Here is a 17,208-nt window from a genome sequence, read left to right on the forward strand (position 1 = left end):
TGATGTTCTTTCCCTCTGGTTCTTCCTCAAGGACACATCCACACGTGGGATCAAATACGAGCCCTCCGACTGGGGTGTGATCTCACTATTTCCCAGGCCAATCTGCTGTCCCTGTTATATTGTGACGCTGCCATGCTGTGCAGATTACACCCACACTTACAGCCACGCCGTATTTGGCGTTCTTGCAGGAAAAAATCCATAATGCATTTGCAAAGATTCATAACAGTATTCGGCATTGTGGTAATAATGCTGGTCAGGTCTCAGCTGTTACGGAGATGCAATGCGCAGTCACTTGTTGCCAGTCAGCGTCCCAGGTGTGTAGAAGCTTGCATATTAATACGCCGCCGCACTGATGCTATATTAATACCGGGATGCAACGATGGGCTTACCATGCTCCTCAGCTGCACAGTCGTCCTACAATGACAGTCACAATGACAACGTTGGGGAACTGCGCAACTCATAAAAGGAAAAGCAGTCATGCTAAAACTCCCAGCAGAGAGGCAGGATGGTATTACATCCTGCGTCCAGGAAACACATTACAGCCAACCAACCAACTGATGCAGCCACAGCAAGAGAGCTCCAGCTTACACGGTAATTAACCAGTTTTCACTAATATACCACCAAACTACTCTTTCACATAGCGATACTGTTTCTACTGAATGCCACCACGTACAGTTCAGCAGGTATATTTAAACATGTATTCTGATGTTTAAGTGGGAAAAAAACTTTCTTTGATTTTGGAGGTCATCTTGTTGTTTTGCTCAAATGTACCAGAGCCATGTCTCACTAAACCTGGGCCAGGTCGCCCCCCAGTGGTGTGAATCCATAGAGCATAGATCATTTGGTTCCAGGACAATTTAGATTTAACCAAAGTAATGTTTCTAGTCGCAGCTTATGAAACATCCATGTTGTCTGTTGTTCTAAAGAGCAAAACACTGTCCCAAGATCTGTGTCAAATCCATGTATTCATTCTGCACCAACCGACCACATAAAAGGTCTTCACATGTTTAAATTCTTGTAATTTTTTTAAATGTCGGCTGCTGGATTGCCATTTGTAGCCACACCAGTTAAAGGGCAACTAATTCACGCAGGTTATTGGTCTGTGACAGTCCAAACATATTAGTAAACATGAACCACTCTCAAGATCTCAAAACTTTGAGTGGGAAAAAAAACGACAGCCGATTAATCGGCCGATACTAAAGTGGGCGACGTGCTGTTCTGTGGCTTTGGTAAGTCAATTAAAGAAACAGTTACTTTTACTCCCTGTGTGTTTTTAGAGATAACTTTCGAGGGGAGAAATAAACTCAAAATCAGATATGACATGAAAACCACTTGCTGCAAAAGCAGCTGTTAACCAGGACCTCAAAGGGTTAGCCCACGTTTTCTAACCTTATCCCAAGAGAGAATCATGCTATGAAGGTTTTATGACGCGTTTATGGCTGGAGCACACTGAGCACCAGCGCTCCCCTTCACTCCTGGTCTCAGAGCACGAGTGCCTTTTAAAGGTTTTTCAGATTATTATCAGGTGTTAATCACAGAACGCAGATGTTTTAGTCTGAGACTTACTTCTCTGGTTTCTGGCTTTGAGAGGCAGTTCGTCGTGTTCACAAATACTGATTGAACTTTCACAGCCCATATGAATAATATATTGGAATTCTTAATTTAGGTGGTGTTGCCCTTTACATTTCTTTTTTTTTTTTCTCTCTCTCTCTCTTTTGCACATGCAAAGGATTCAAAGACATGCTGGGCCGAGCACCCTGGACGCCCTGACGGTAGATCCTGCCATGCAACGGACCTTAAAAACTTAAAAAATGTGCTATGGTGAGAAAGTGATGGAATCAAAGAAACATATCAAGAGCGTACAGCATCAACAAACACATCAGAAATAAAGAGTTATTTCACATTTGAGTTTGCTTTAAGATTTCTTTTAAATAAATGTCTTACCTTTGGCCTTTCGTCCAAGATTTGCTGGCGGATATCCTTGTGCTTCTCCAGTAGTCTCTCCTGTCTTTTACTCTGAGCGTCTTCCAACTACACACACACACACACACACACACACACACACACACACACACACACACACACACACACACACACACACACACACACACACACAGATACTATCAGGTCTTGGCATATCACCGATAACATATTGCCATGCCCACAGATATTTAGTATTGTAGGCAGAGGTGTATCATGGAATACACATTTGAATTATTATATTACCAGCATATTATATGTCAATGATCATTATGGACTACACATCTCCTCTCTTACCCGTTTGATGTACTGCACCACCTCGTTGACAAACGATCTGTTGATCTCCAATTTCTCTCTGAGGGGGAGAATTTTCATCACCATTAAAACCAAGCAACTCGATCTTTAGTGTTTAGTGACATCTAGTGGTCATACACATATAACAACCTTTCAACAACTGTTGGTTATTAACGTTGAAAACCAGATACTTACTCCTCTGTCACATTCTTGTCTTTAGATTTAGCTTCATTGATCTTCTCTTGCCTTTTCTTGTCCATTTTCTTCTTGATATCCTTCTTTTCTCTGCAGATGGAGAGACGGAGAAAGAGGACGATGTAGAGAATGAAAACGTAGGAGAAAACGTTGCGTTTGTGTGAATGTGTGTGTGTGTGCACGCTGTATGCTGAGCACGGTCTTACTTCTCACAGATGTCTCTGAGCTTTTTAAGCTGAGCACTCTGGCACTCTTCTGCTATAGTGGTCAGCTTCTCAACCAGCTGGAAAAAAGAGAGACAAAGAGGGAATCATAAAGAACGAAGCAGAGTCAAGAACTGCCCCCTTTAAGTCGACTAATCGGCCGTTTTGGTCTTAGTTGACTAAGATTTCTTTAGATGATTAGTCGTTCTTTTTGCTTTTTATCATCAGGATAATAACACAATCTCCGTTAGGCTTGTTGTCTTTTGCTTGAATAAACCTTTCGGACACCTCAGCTGTGCTCACTGTGCAGGTGTGCTGGAGCAGAAGACATTCATTTTTCCACACCATACAACAGAACATGTGCACAGGCAGCAGCAGGATGGCTGTTATATCCTACAGGGGGGTGGCCTGGAGTTTACAGCAGCAGTAACTCATTCATATTAACTCATTCATTAGTTTAGTCATTAGTCTGTGAACGCCTTCGGACAGCAGGAGACAGTCAGCGCTTCATCCCGTCTAACACAAGTCAGGGCAAGTTTGTTTATCCCACTGCTACAATATGGACTTGTCTATATAAGTATATGTTTATGAATGTCAAAACAGTGACATTTGAGCAACATTTGAATGCTATTGCCTATTCATTGTTTTTAAACCAAGTATTTCCGCATAGTTGCAGATAAAGATCAGAAAAATAAACTGTTTTCTCTCCTGCTTGGCGCACACATGGGGAGGCACACGCCTGTATTAAAGGGGCGGCTTAGCAGCAATCTAACAGCACCATCATTTACATTTATATAACCACAAACAAACAAAACCCCAATAGAAGCTCTGACTGCCAAACATTTACATGTGGTACAGCCGTACTAACTGGTGTTATGAAATCTGTGAAAAGGCTTATAAGGATAAAAGTGAACTTTAAGTCCTTCATCCATATAATGTATATGCAGTATATACCTAACATTAACGAAGAAAATACTTTATGGGGCTTTGGGGATCAGCAACTTTTGGATATGATATGAAAAATAAGAGATACATCTTATTGTCTATTCTCCAAAATATCCTAATTATTAGGCCATTTTGCTACTAATTGCAAACGTAGTTGTTAAGGCCCTAAACTGAATTGGAGCTTTACATGTGGATGCAAATAGTAAATAAAATAAATTGTATATTGTCAGTAGTGCCAGTAAAAGAGGACACTAGAATCAGGTGCAAAGATATGAAATCTCTTGAAAGAGAAGGGAAAACAGGCAGTACGAGACAGATTTGTTGCACTGCTGTTACTCACCATTTGCTCCCCCGTCCCACATCTACAAACTCTACGTGACTGTGTGTGGCAACGTGTGTTTTTGCGCGTACCTGCTTGATGTGTTCTCGCTTTTGGTACTTTTCGCTGTAGTACTGTTCCTGGCGAAGCGTGAGGAGCTGTTGCTGCTGCTGCTCCTTCAGCTCTGCAAGCCTCTGGCTGTACTCCTGATCCAGCTCACACAGCTCCTGGTCCAGGGCCGACAGAGAGTGCTCGGACCGGCTAGAGACGCACACGGCCACACACACACACAAACAGAACATCTGCAAGATTAAGATAACAGCTCCACTTTCAGTAGAGTGGTCCTAAATCCTTCTATAACTGGGAATGTAAACTCATGTTTCTGATATGCACCTTTATATAAAATAAAACGTCTTTTATACCGTCTGACGTCAGTCCAGACATCAGGAGGAGCACTTATCTTCTACCTTGAAGTAACTTGGTTGAAATGTGTTATCTGTCTTATGCAGTGGCCCCTCTGCGGTCGGACTGTAATCTTTGCTGTGGGTTCTGATTCGTGAGTATGTGATGGAGTCCTAAGGGTCCTGAACGAGTCCCCGAGGCTCAGAGGAAACCTTATCCGCTCTTTCTAATTCTACACATAGCTCAGCCTTTTCTTTTCTTCCTGAAGAGGGCGATGCCTTGCCCACAGCGGATTTTTAGTCTGTATTCAAAGTGAAGGATGTTTTGTGTATTTCTGTAGATGGAGAAAGAAAGGAATAAAGAAGGAAAGGACGGAAGGAAAATGAATTCACCATGATATATACTAAGTGTTGTGTTTGTTATTTAATTTAAATGTCATTCCACTTTCCCTGAACTTGCCTCATATATTATTGCTTCAGACAGCAATTTACTTCATTTCCCAGAATTACTTTCAAACATCCCCAGGCTGCAGCCTCTGGGGCTGAAGCGTGAAGGCAATGTGGAAGTGCCTTAAACTTACATTCTTTCTCTGGTTGTAGAAAATAAGTCTGGTTGTATAGAAGTCTATGAGAAAATGACTCTACTTCTCACTTGATTTATTACCTCAGTAAACATTGTAAACAAGAGTTTATGGTCTCAATCACTAGTTTAAAGTATTTTTCAAAACAGCATTCATTTAGTAAATTATGGTCTATTTAGAGTCAAATAGACCTTAAAGCAGGGTACGCTTTAGGGCGGGGCTACCTCGTGATTGACAGGTCGCTACCACGGCGTTGTCCGGTCTGGGAGTTGTCTGTCTGTTTTGACTTCATAAAGTTAACTGTAATATTTTGGTCGCCTATCGTGTCACTTCTGAAAATGTCTATTGCTAACAAAAGCCAAAAGCAAATAGCCTCTTTGTTCTTCGTGGTGTTGATGTGTATTTGGGGGGATTTTTCTTTAAAGATAGAATGATCAAAAGGGAAATAAAGAGGTGAAGAGGTAAACCAATAGCAGGACAGTTTAGAAGAGGAGAAGAGGAGGGCTACCTACCTTTTCTTACCATCTCGTTTGTGGCTCTTCTGCAGGGCAGAGCGCCGCCGCTGATGCTGGCTCTGGAGCTCGGCCACGCGGGCTGTGTGCTCCTTGATCAGCTCGCTGGTCTTGCGGTGGTGCTTCCGAACCAGCTCCTTCATCTCCTTGTACTGCTTCCTCTGCTCTCGGACGAAGCCCTTCTGCTGCTTCAGCTCCTCCACTGTCTGAGCCTCGAATTCTAAAGGCAACGAAGGAGGGCGACAAAAGTGAGCGAGAGAAAGGGTTGTTAAAAACAAGTTAAACTGGCAAATGCAAATCATAAATTAATGAAATTGTGGACATGCAGAACATAAGCAGCAGAGATTATCAGCAGTTTTAGAAGTTGCATTGGAGTGATGAATATAACAACAACATCGTCACATTATACCGAGAGAACGTAATAAGCACTATGCAACACATATGACAACATATTGTTAATTTGTTGTTGTGAATCTTTAAAATTACAATTCATTTGCACGATACGAACTTATTGAGCTATTAAAATGATTTTTATGGTTATGAATGCTCTTAATTATTAACTCCAAAAAGTACTTTTGTCATGCAAACTTGACAGCAATAAAATGTTCTGTGATAAATCATGAACACATCTGCAGGGATGGTTCACTCCACAGAAAGCCAATGGGATTTTGGCATAAAATATGCTCCGTGGTAAACACAAGTTAATGATTCTTAAGTGTTTTGTTCAGCAAGATAATCTTCACAAATGAACAACAAGTAAAAAGCAAATGTTAGGCTATAAACAAACTACACCACGGTCACATGGGCGTGAGTATGGACACAACAGGGCTGCAAAGGCAGAATAGTCTGTGATGACGTTTTGTAATCTCATTGAGCAACTTGTTAGCAACCGCCTTTTTAAGACACTTAAGAACAAAACAACATCTCCTAAACTTGTGTTAACCACAGACGTTATTTCAGGCATTTAACCCTAACTCCATTCAAAAAACACCCTGACTTTGAGACAACGGAACCAGAAGTGCAGAAATGCCGAGTCATTTCCAGGTTTTAGGACTCATTCCTGCAGCTCTCTATAGTCACAGATATACGAGTCAATGCTCGAGGGTGAAGTTTGAAAACCAAACCTTACCAGTGAGGACACTGTGAATGATGTCTTCAGTCTTCACTGATGGTTTCAATGAGCCTGGTTACCAAAGACAAGTTCACATGTTGAGTTTCACATATATTAAGAGTAGAACGGTGTTTATCCCCCCAAAAAATACAAAGTTAGAGCCAAACCACATGAGCTATAGGTAAACAAAAAAAAGAAAAACTACATAATGTATCACCTCATAGGATAATATATTAACAATATATTTGAAGTTTCAACATAATTTACATTGTACTTCAGGTGACATTTCATCTATTGAGGGGTTCATACGGTACCTGCAGACTGGGGCTGGTGTCCGACCAGCGAAGGGGGCTTCGGGGCGATGATGGGCGTGTGGCTCAGTCCGTTCTCTGCAGGCAACGTCACCCTCTGGTCCACCTTAGATTCGGAGGGGGCATCACTTCCTGCCTCCACCTGTCCGTCACATGAAAGATTCAACACGCGGATAAATCCAGTCAACACATCGCCACATAACCGCCGTAAAATGAACAGCAACATATATACCTCGTCAGTGTTTATCAGAGACACACACACACACAATCAAACATTGCATAATTTGTCACAAACACCCACAACAAATTCCCTGAATATCTCCTCCGTCTTTGTCACAGAGCCATCAAGAGCCTGCTATAAAGTGTAAAATACATTCACTCCTCGAGCGGGGATTTCTGTTTTCGGAAGTCTCTTGTCGTACCTGTCTCCTGCAGGATAGTTTGTAGATATAGCTTTGGTAACCCACTCTCAACATTGCAGATTTTAATTTCCCTTAGGCTCCGCTGAATCTCGCAGTATAAACTCTTATCTCTGAAGCGTGAACGCAATTATAAATAATCTTTGTTCTAGTCACACTGGCCCAGGTCCTCTCCCTTCTTCTTCCTCCACTCGCTCTACTCTAAATTCATCTCTGCACACTGTGCTCTGCCTTTCCACGCTCGACCACTTTTGGTGACTGTTGCCATGGTCCCAGCATGAAACAGCGCCCCGCGGGCCATCCTCGCGGGTAATCATATCATCTGGCAAATCAGATAAAAGAAGCCCTTCAGGACCAACCCCCCCCCCCACCAGTCCCCTCTCGTTATAACCCGAGATAACCCCGTGTCCTGCCTTGCCTCTCAAATATCACCCTTCTGTCTGCTCCCTGTTGCACTGCGCCTACATTCATCATCGGCTACCTGTGCTCTTCCTCAAGTGCTTTCAAAATGACGCCATGAACAAAGATTGCTGCCACTTCACTGTCAGTGCAGCACTTTACAAGGTTGCCGTCGTCCTGCTAGTGTTGTAGTGTTGACGGCTCATTAGTGTGACGTGTTTTGCAGTGTAATCTCTCCTGAGATATGCCACTTGGAACAAAGCTTTGTGTAAAGCAGCCGGGACTTGAGCTGCTCGGCATTTAGGTGACGTTCAAACTGAAGCCTGTGATAAAAGTTAAAGGTCGCTGCCAACTGTAGTTGAAAGTCATATAGTTGGATAATTTCCAAAAACACAGCCTCAAGAAACGATGTGAATCACGTCCCATCACTTCAGTTAGTCATTGGTTAGTCAGTAGTTTTGAGATTCCTAGTGCTTGGCGGTGTTGTAGTCAAGACTGAGACAAAGTCATGACTGAGACCAGACCAGTACCGGTCCCACACATCAAGACATGTCTTGATAAAATAATCAAAAGGCCTGCAAAGGTGAATTGTATATGTGTGGGAATTTTCCTTTTGTTTTCTAACAGCAATCACAGTAGTGATGTTACCAAATGTTACTAAGTCAGGCAATGCATAGGCAGTTTAGTTGGTCCTGAGACCGAAACAAGACCAAGTGAAAATGTGTTTGAAATCTCCACAGGGTACGTTTAACATCGATGCTAAGCTTAAGTCAGGGTTAGACCTACAACCTCACGGTTACTGACCTATGTCCGTATGCCCAATATGATGTCTAGAGGATTTAGTGGGTTTGTGAATAGGGGAGCAAAGTAAAGGTTGTGCTGGAGTAACCATGTTACAGTCTTATCAGCTATCGTGTCTACTAATTTAGCTTTTCCACAGATTTGTGGAAAACGGTGTTGATTTTTGACATCTAGCATCTAGACTCGTCACTCCCCGTTAAGCAAACACGATAAAGCACACCAGCACACAATGAAACCCCCGAACAGCCTGCGGGTGGACGCTGGGAGGGACTTGATGAAATGCAGCAACCATCCTGCTACAGCTGCTGTGGCTGCAGCGCAGTTTATCGTGGAGCGACTGGGAGTGAAAAATGGCCCAAACAAGAGTTATCTCTGGGGATCTGTGCTGGAAACAAGCTGTGTTTTTAAAGTGTGGTGAAATTTAAAATTGTGTTTCTTTCTAAATTGCATCTTAATAGGGTTTTACTGAAGAAAGGAACTCCACTCTGTCTTCATCTTCTCATTCTCTCCACCATATGGTTTCATTTGTAAACCAGTTAGGTCCTGATGATGAGGCGAGTGGCCAGCTGGCTGAGGGGGCCGCTCATCTCAATCAGCGACTGATCGGTGGCACAAAGCTCTCCACACATAAAAACAAACAAATAAGAGCACACACACATGAGCTATCCAGCATATGTGATGGAGAGAAGCGCACACACACACACACACACACACACCTCTTTGTCACCCTCCTCCTCTCCTCCCTCCTCCAGGGTGAGAGCAGCCAGCTGATTGGCTCTCTGCTCCATCAGGTTGACATAGCGGATGGGATTGGATAAAGCTTCGATGACATCTGAGGAACAGGAAGAGAACAGATCAACTTTTTTGTAACACCGAACATGAACTTTTGTTATTTTTTTATATGTTCACCTGACTTACCTGCAAATGTGTCCGGGACGTAGTCCTTCACTTCCACATACACGAACAGAGTCGGCAAAGTCAGGGACTGGTTCTTCTCGTTCCTCAGACTGATGTAGTGATAGCCTGCAGTCAGATTAAGGGTCATAAATAACAGTAACAGAGCAGCATCCAACTCACCAAATCCTCTGCTAACATTGAAACATGTCACTGTTCTGATGGTGTATTTCAAAGATTGAAAGGCTTGTATGACTTTTCATTTTTCCTCTATTCTTAACCCGTCTAAGAAAAGTGGAACAGGTCATCAAGTTAAACTGTCGAAACAAGTTGAAAGAACACTTTGTCACCTGGACGGATGGCTGACACAGGAATGATGCGGTGGCCGATGAACTTCCCTCCTTCTTCAAACACAGCTATCCTTAGCGAAGCCAGCGTGGGCAGAACAACCTGAGGAGAATGTATAGAATGCACTCATTAGTACCTCAAAACGAAATATCTGATTCAGTTCCTCACAGAAAGGTTCAGGCTTCAGAACATACAACGATTACAAATGTGAGTCTGTATTTGTATTTGCCGTCAAACGTGTTACCGAGCTACTGAGAACGGAGTCTGACCTTCTTGAAGACAATGGCCTCTTCTTCCCACACGGGGTTGATGGCGTTGCCTTGAGATGTCTTGGTCTTAAACGCTTTCCTCTTGGTGTCCACCGGTAAGCCGAACATGTCGATCTCCACGTACGTGCCTACTTTCTTATCCGACAGGAACTGGCCCGAGATGATCTGGAGTGACCGAGCGGGAAACACAAAGTAAAAGAGAGAGAGAGAATAAGGATCAGACACAGAGAGAGAGAGAGAGAGAGAGAGAGAGAGAGCTTTACAGACACAAAAAAACCCAACACACACACACACACACACCTTTACAGAGAGTGTGTTGGCCACGATCCCGTCCACTGTGCTCTCAGTGAAAGGGTCAAAGTGTTTGTCCGGCCGCCTCATAAACTCTGGTTTGAGTCTGAAGCCACATTTCCCATTGTATTCGTACATGCCCAGGTTCAGCTGCATGGACAGATCTGTGGAGTGAGGACAGAATCACAAAAGTTGATTTGGGTGAGTCAACAACACTGAAATAAAACTTTAAATCGCATTATTTATTATCATCTGTCTCATCAATTTATCGTGCATTGAAATAATGAAGGTAAACGTGTGAGGGAATAAAGGATTTTACACGATTAAACTCACCGATGGTTTGGAAGTTGAGAGCCACCAGCTGACAGCCGGCGTTCCAGAAGAGTTGAGGGTTGTAGTTGGATGAATCCACTCGGGTGCCTTTAGGGTAGATCCTGCTCAGCTGCACTTTGTTGTACCTGAACACAGCTGGTTGAGGAAAATGCTGCACGACCTGCGTTAGAAAGCACAGCTGGTACTGTTACTACTACTAACTACTAATTACTTCCGAATAGTCAACTATTTTTCGACTGACGATCTCTCAATAGAATCGTCGCAGTGATGTGAAAATGTGGTAGTGAAACTGCATGGATGTTTCAAATTGAACAGAAGGGGATCAATCAAAGAAGAAGCAAAAAAAGACTTAACCAATCAGATTTGACAGTGTAAATTATTTTTCTTCTTCTGCTTCTACTTGTATTACAACTGTAAAACTAGAATTACGAACACTTTCCTGTTAGGAACGCTCTAATTCATCATTACCCTCAACCATTAAACCCACCACTGTTATGTCATCTGCGTCTCTTTAGGTATGCAGATGACATGGAAATGTTCGAGGGTAATGAAGAATTAGAGCGTTCCTACATTAATCTCATCAGCAATCTATTAACGTGGTGTCACGAGAGAGTTTTCGCAGGACCGAGGAACTCGTTGTCAAATATAAGGGTTGGCAACCAACTGAGGACCCAGCTGTAGAGAGAGAAGGTAGTTTTATATATTTAGAAATGATTTGAGACACCAACCTAAATCTTAATAATGAACACACATTTTTAAGAAACTAAGTAGCTTTGACGTGAGCGAAGAAGTCCTGAGAACAACACATGCGGGTGCAGAAATGTAGGCTCGGAGCAAAAGCAAGCTCACAAAAATAGTTAACCCTGCCAGCAAGACTATACGGAGACAGCTGGTGGAGCTCGACACTAACAGTATATTTGATTAATGAATTTTAAAAAACTTTACATTATCTGTCACCTTACTAAACAAATGGCAAACTAATTGTTAGCATTTTAGCACTTTCATCCCAGCCCTTCGGCACACTTATTACTCATTTATATATTTTTTTATAAATCTCAGGTATTCTAACTCTTGGCAGAGAGTTTGTTAGTGTACGTATGCCTGTGAAGCCAAAGACAAATTTCTCTGCATGTGGACAGTAAAGATGTCTTTTCGGACAAGATGAACTATATGAGTGAAGTGATGAAGCGCAGACTGACATAAGGAATACAATAAGAAGTAATGCAGTACCGTGCACTGCAGAATTCAAACGTGAACGCAGATAACATTCAAACATTGCGAGTATATGTAGTAGCGCAAACCACTGCTTCAGTAAAACCCAGAAGGATACTCCACAAACTCCACAGGAGATTTGGTCAGCTGCTCCAAAGCTTTGGTCTCCACAAAGGACGACATCTGGTAGCTGCGATTGATCTCTGTGGGCAGAGATTGAAGACTTCGTTTCTACGGCGCTGACGTGGTGGAGTTGCCATTTATGTTTCAAAAGGTTGTTTTCCAATATTACTAACAAAGATATTAAGCATGTTCATTTTGCAAACACACGTCTTCAGCTGAGTCTCACATACTTTTGGAAGCCTCGAAGCTGTTGAACTTGACTGGCTGGATGTAGGTGACCAGGTTGGACATCTCCTCTGTGGCAAACGCCTCGCTGCCTGCTGTTCCCTGCACATGAAAAAAACACACAAATATCTAAATGCAAAGCAGCACAATGTTTTAACAAAAGGTTTGGTTATAATGCTTGACAACAATGAAGAAGGGTGTTTCATGTGCTTCTCAAAAACTCAAACTCTCCCATACCATTGTGAAGGGTTCTCGCTTTCACAATTTGTTATTCCTTAAAGTCTCCTTGTAACCTTTAACAAGACATGGAGAACCTTTCTAGATGGTTCCCATGCTTATAAACTTGTGAAAAAATGCAATTAAGAGATTTAAAAAGAGCCCCTATGATTCAAGACTTTGGAGACACATTAGCAGAAATAAAATGCATTACCAAATGTGTACACTAGAGGGCAGCCTCAGCGCATGGGAGGCAAGTTACTGCACACTGAGCTGTAAATCTGCATTATAACTAGTATTTGAACTGACTGCTGAGTGTCACTTTCAAAATACGCACCTCATCCATTGAGCCCTTCTTACAGTCGTCATCATCATCATCCTCATCCTCACTCTCTGCCTCCACCTCACCTGAAACACGAGTCACAAATATGGCCATAGATCAGACACGATAAATAAAGCAATACATACTCAAAGCAAACAATGTTGGACAGACTATTGAGCAAGTCTTCCTTCTGGGATCAGTCGCCTCCATTACATCTACAGCAAGAACACGAACGCATTTTACACGGGCTGGCGCCAAGCCACCGAGCTCAGGGTGACTGAGGAAATTAATTTCAATATTCAATATATTTTGGTTGAGCTGACCCATCCCCCTGCGCATACATAATGAGAGATCTACCAGCTAATCTGAGGTCCCACCGACTGAGGAAATTAATTTTAGCAGAGTAATGGGCCGAACCGACCCACGGCGTCTCTATGAGAGCTCTGCTACAGCTCTCCTGCAGAATCTGAGGTCATGTACTATGTGTGACTCACCGATAGACTTTCTGCCCTGCGGCCTCAGGCTGAGCTCGGCGCACTCCGACTGCTGCGAGGAATCTGCCATCTCCTCTTTGGTTGAGCCTGTGCGGAAGAAACAGAGTCAAACGGCAACAAACACGCACCCTACAACCCTATAGGTCAAACTAAAGCCCCTGATAGCGTTTAGTCTAATGTCACGCAGCACAGTGTGTCATGTGACCCGTGTATGCTGTAATTAATTATAATGAATTACTGTACTTGAATGGTAATTATACAACATGCTTAATAACCAGGAAACATCAAAAGACTGTAAATGAACAAGCGAATGCCCTCCACACTTTTCAAAATTCTATTTATTTTATTAACTTCTAATAAAATCTATTAAAACAATGATCTGTTATTAGCCAGCCGACACAATTCAGATGAGAGGAGGAGAGAGGAGTTCATAAAAACGCTGATACACTCACACGTCCTTCATACTGAAATACCTCACATCATTAAAGTTCAGTGCATTAATAACACAGAACGCTTGTGCTAACACTTGTGCTGCTTATTAACTTACACCAGGGGGCAGTGTGGGTCAGAGTAACAATGACGCTTGCGGCTCAGCTCCCCCCCAAAAAACTAAAGGTGATTTACAACTGCATGAATCAATACTGGGAAATATATAATACAAAAGAAGAAGCATGCATGTACTAACACACACACACACACACACACACACACACACACACACACACACACACACACACAGACACACACTGAAAGGACACATATGAAGTGTAGCCAACAACAATGCAGACATGAACGATTAAGGGAAACTAAAACCAGAGAGCAGCTGCAAAAATATATAGAAATCCATAAATTGAAATGTATAAAAGTTCAACTGGACACTGCTGGCTGGTGTTTAAGACGCCCCAGTGAATGCGGCTGACAGGCAATGTATGCAGCAGCCAATAATACCGTCAGCTGATGGAGAGGGCCATGAAAATGATGAATGATAAACAATAGCAGTGTTTCGCTCCAGCGGTTCGGTTTCTGGACGGGATAGAGGTGCTGGCCCGTATTACGGATGAACCCAGACGGTCAGGCTGCTTTTTTTTTTTACATCTGAAACACCATAACTCAACGGCCCCTGTGAGGCTTGATGGCTCCGTTTGTGGGACTGCGATTGTGCGCGTGCTGTACCTGCGCTGGGGGAGGAGGGCTCACACACACTGGAGGAATCGCTGTAGGTGTTGGAAACCTGCTCCGACAGCTTCTTCTTGGTGCTTCCGTCCGTCTTGTGGTGTTTCTTCTTGTTCTTCACCAGGATCTTGCCCATCAGCTCCATCGGGCTCGGAAGAGGGACGCCGGACTCCAGCTGGTCGGGGGGGGCAGAAAGCGGCGGACACAGAGAGGTCATTCAAAATGATAATATGCTCATCTAAATAAAGAAAGACAGAGGGAGTTCATAGGGATACAATAAAGCTTTGTATGTTTGTATGATCTGGATGGAGGGGCGAGGAAATGTGGGGTTTGTTTTGGTGACAATCGCTCAACGCAAGACAAATTGTGATACAAACGAGGATTGCTCCATTACAGCCCTATATTAGAACAGTTTGGAGACAAATTAGCTAATTACAGGAAGGAAATACTACAGTTGTTTACTGGAATGACTCATTCACAATGTAAATTCATGGCAATTAAAAAAAATATCTCATTCTGCTGAGCAGAGCTTGTTAGTGACCGCGAGGATTGACCCCGAGCGTTACAAACTCTGTTGATGTAACAGCTCCAAAGTTTACACTTTCAACACTAAAACCAGCTTCTTCGGCGGGAAACTGAGCGTTAAACCCAAACATTCGCCCTCTCAAGGGAGCTGGCAAGAAGTAGGAAGATCTCTGATTTATTTATTCACTTCTTTTGGATCACAGTGTTTAGAGATATTAATAATGCATTATGTGATGTTGCATACACACACACACACACACCAGTTCACAGCCAACGGAGTTTACAACTTATCAGCTGTGAACAAAACTAAAAATGTTTTACTTCTCAGTGATCAAACTTAAGCCACTTTCCCAGCAGCCACACACGTCCATCTGCACCTTTCTACTGCGGTGGTTGGAAAGTGATAAAAAAAAATGAAGATAGACGTCCTGTTTGTCTTGGCTTCACTCAAACAGTTCCACTTAAATGGAACCGGTTCAACGCTGGATGTGGCACGTAATCCTGGCTGCACAGCGCTAAACCTGTTTGACTGAACTACAATTTACTTGGATGGATTCAATTAAGCCCCCCAAAGCCCCAGACGTCTTTTCTGCTCAGCTGTACAAAGGGAGCGAACAGAGGGCATCAATAGAGCAGTTTAATCAAGTACTGCACTTCAGAGTATTTTCTACTTTATTTTATGTCAGTCCACTACATTTATCTCACAGCTTTTCTAGATTTGTGTATTCAGATTTTGCAAAGATCAATTTAAACATAATTATGTCATAAATGCAGTAGTTAATTGTTTCCAACTACGGCAGTAAAAGTCACAATGATTTAATAATAAAATATATAATGATATAACGCTCACAGGAGTCATTTTCTGCTAAATTAGTACTTTTACTTTTGATACTACAATTACATCATAATTCTGTATTCCCCTGAAGTTTCATTTTAAATGCAGAACTTTTACTTGTAAACAGGTATTTTTATATTGAGGCCAATAATGCCTATTTATTTACAAGTAATAGTACTTTTATGTAACAGATCTTAATTCTTCTTTCAATTCGACAATGTGTTTCAGCTGTCTGTGCATCCTCTGATTAATAATAATTAATAATAAGGATTGCCTGGAGCGAGTAAAATGCAACGCCGGGCTTGTAAATCTAGCAACTCCAGTGGTGAAAAAAGAATTAAACACATAATTTCTTTCGGAGTTGATGAGTTGAGCATTTCAATTATCCTGTAAACAGGAGTTTAATTGGGTGGCGTGAGAGAATGTGGGCAAAACTAAAGATTCATTTACTTAAATAAAGATTAAACATGGCAATTAACTTTAGTCTTTGCTGTTATTTGATAACCTGGCAAGTAAAAATTGAGATTGAGAAAGTGAAAACCAACATTATTGTTGAACCCTGTAAGTATTGTTAATCTTCTTGTTTGAATAAGTACATGCTATAATGCAAGTAGAAGACTGCAGCCTTTAATTAAAGGTATATCATCCTAAATGTGTGGAAAGTTGTTGTCCTGCTAGCTACGCTAGCTCCAGCATCTCCTGCTTCCTCCACATTGTCCTCAATCCCGCCTGCTTTCTGCGTGCGAGTACATCTCGTCTTGCCAGTTCTGGTACGTCTGCGGCTTAAAACTAAGCCTCAACAAAACTGAATGAAATTGCAAGACTAATAGCTTTATCTCTGAACATATTTCATATCAGTTTTGGCAATACTGCTTCCATCAACATAATGAATGCAGTGATGGTGATGAGATTCATATAGCAAACGAGAAAACATGTTCACGGTGAATCCAATTTTTAAGTCATTTCAGCATTTCTTTTATTTTTGGAAAAGAGCACTGTTCTCAGTTTAATTGAAAAAAAACAAACAAACAGTCTCTCCTATTCACTACGAATGACAGTTTTGTGGAGAGCAGATAAATGGCGGGAGAGTGAATTTCTCAGAAAACTGTAATCCTCTTTATTCTCACCTACGGCTAAGCCGAAACCAATCGAGCTATATTACCCTATCTGCCCCCGTGGACTAACGGAGCTGATATCCCATTCGATACGCTGAACACACGCCTGTCTCAATGCCAGAGGGGAGTGGTTGTCATTGCACTCACCTTTCCCAGTTATTACATGCTCAGTGGTAGAACTCTGATTCCTCAACAGCACTTTCTCTCTCTCTCTCTCTGACTCTCCCTGGTGTCTGTCTCCTCATATCGCTCTCCTTCTTTCCTCAGCCACTCCATTCGAAAGGCTCCCCCCCCCCCAGATAATACTTCAATGTCAAATCCAGTCAGAATGCTGCTGGGATCTTAAGCTGCTCCACGGTGTT

At 42.4% G+C, this 17,208-nt stretch overlaps 1 protein-coding gene across 1 annotated transcript in view; it reads right to left on the bottom strand.

Annotated features, from left to right (window-relative positions):
- Nucleotides 1-17,208, bottom strand: part of plcb1l (phospholipase C beta 1-like) — a 104,654-nt gene that overhangs the window by 12,460 nt on the left and 74,986 nt on the right. The window contains 19 exon segments of the mRNA XM_079180849.1: nucleotides 1,945-2,031; nucleotides 2,278-2,335; nucleotides 2,470-2,559; nucleotides 2,676-2,752; nucleotides 4,029-4,238; nucleotides 5,430-5,650; nucleotides 6,560-6,613; nucleotides 6,856-6,994; nucleotides 9,188-9,303; nucleotides 9,390-9,494; nucleotides 9,716-9,815; nucleotides 9,983-10,147; nucleotides 10,283-10,437; nucleotides 10,607-10,731; nucleotides 11,937-12,021; nucleotides 12,172-12,268; nucleotides 12,720-12,790; nucleotides 13,199-13,285; nucleotides 14,372-14,546. Of these exon segments, the coding sequence (XP_079036975.1) occupies nucleotides 1,945-2,031; nucleotides 2,278-2,335; nucleotides 2,470-2,559; nucleotides 2,676-2,752; nucleotides 4,029-4,238; nucleotides 5,430-5,650; nucleotides 6,560-6,613; nucleotides 6,856-6,994; nucleotides 9,188-9,303; nucleotides 9,390-9,494; nucleotides 9,716-9,815; nucleotides 9,983-10,147; nucleotides 10,283-10,437; nucleotides 10,607-10,731; nucleotides 11,937-12,021; nucleotides 12,172-12,268; nucleotides 12,720-12,790; nucleotides 13,199-13,285; nucleotides 14,372-14,546 (2,217 nt within the window).

This window comes from Pholis gunnellus (genome assembly GCF_910591455.1).
Source record: "Pholis gunnellus genome assembly, chromosome: 19".
Lineage (NCBI taxonomy): Eukaryota > Metazoa > Chordata > Actinopteri > Perciformes > Pholidae > Pholis > Pholis gunnellus.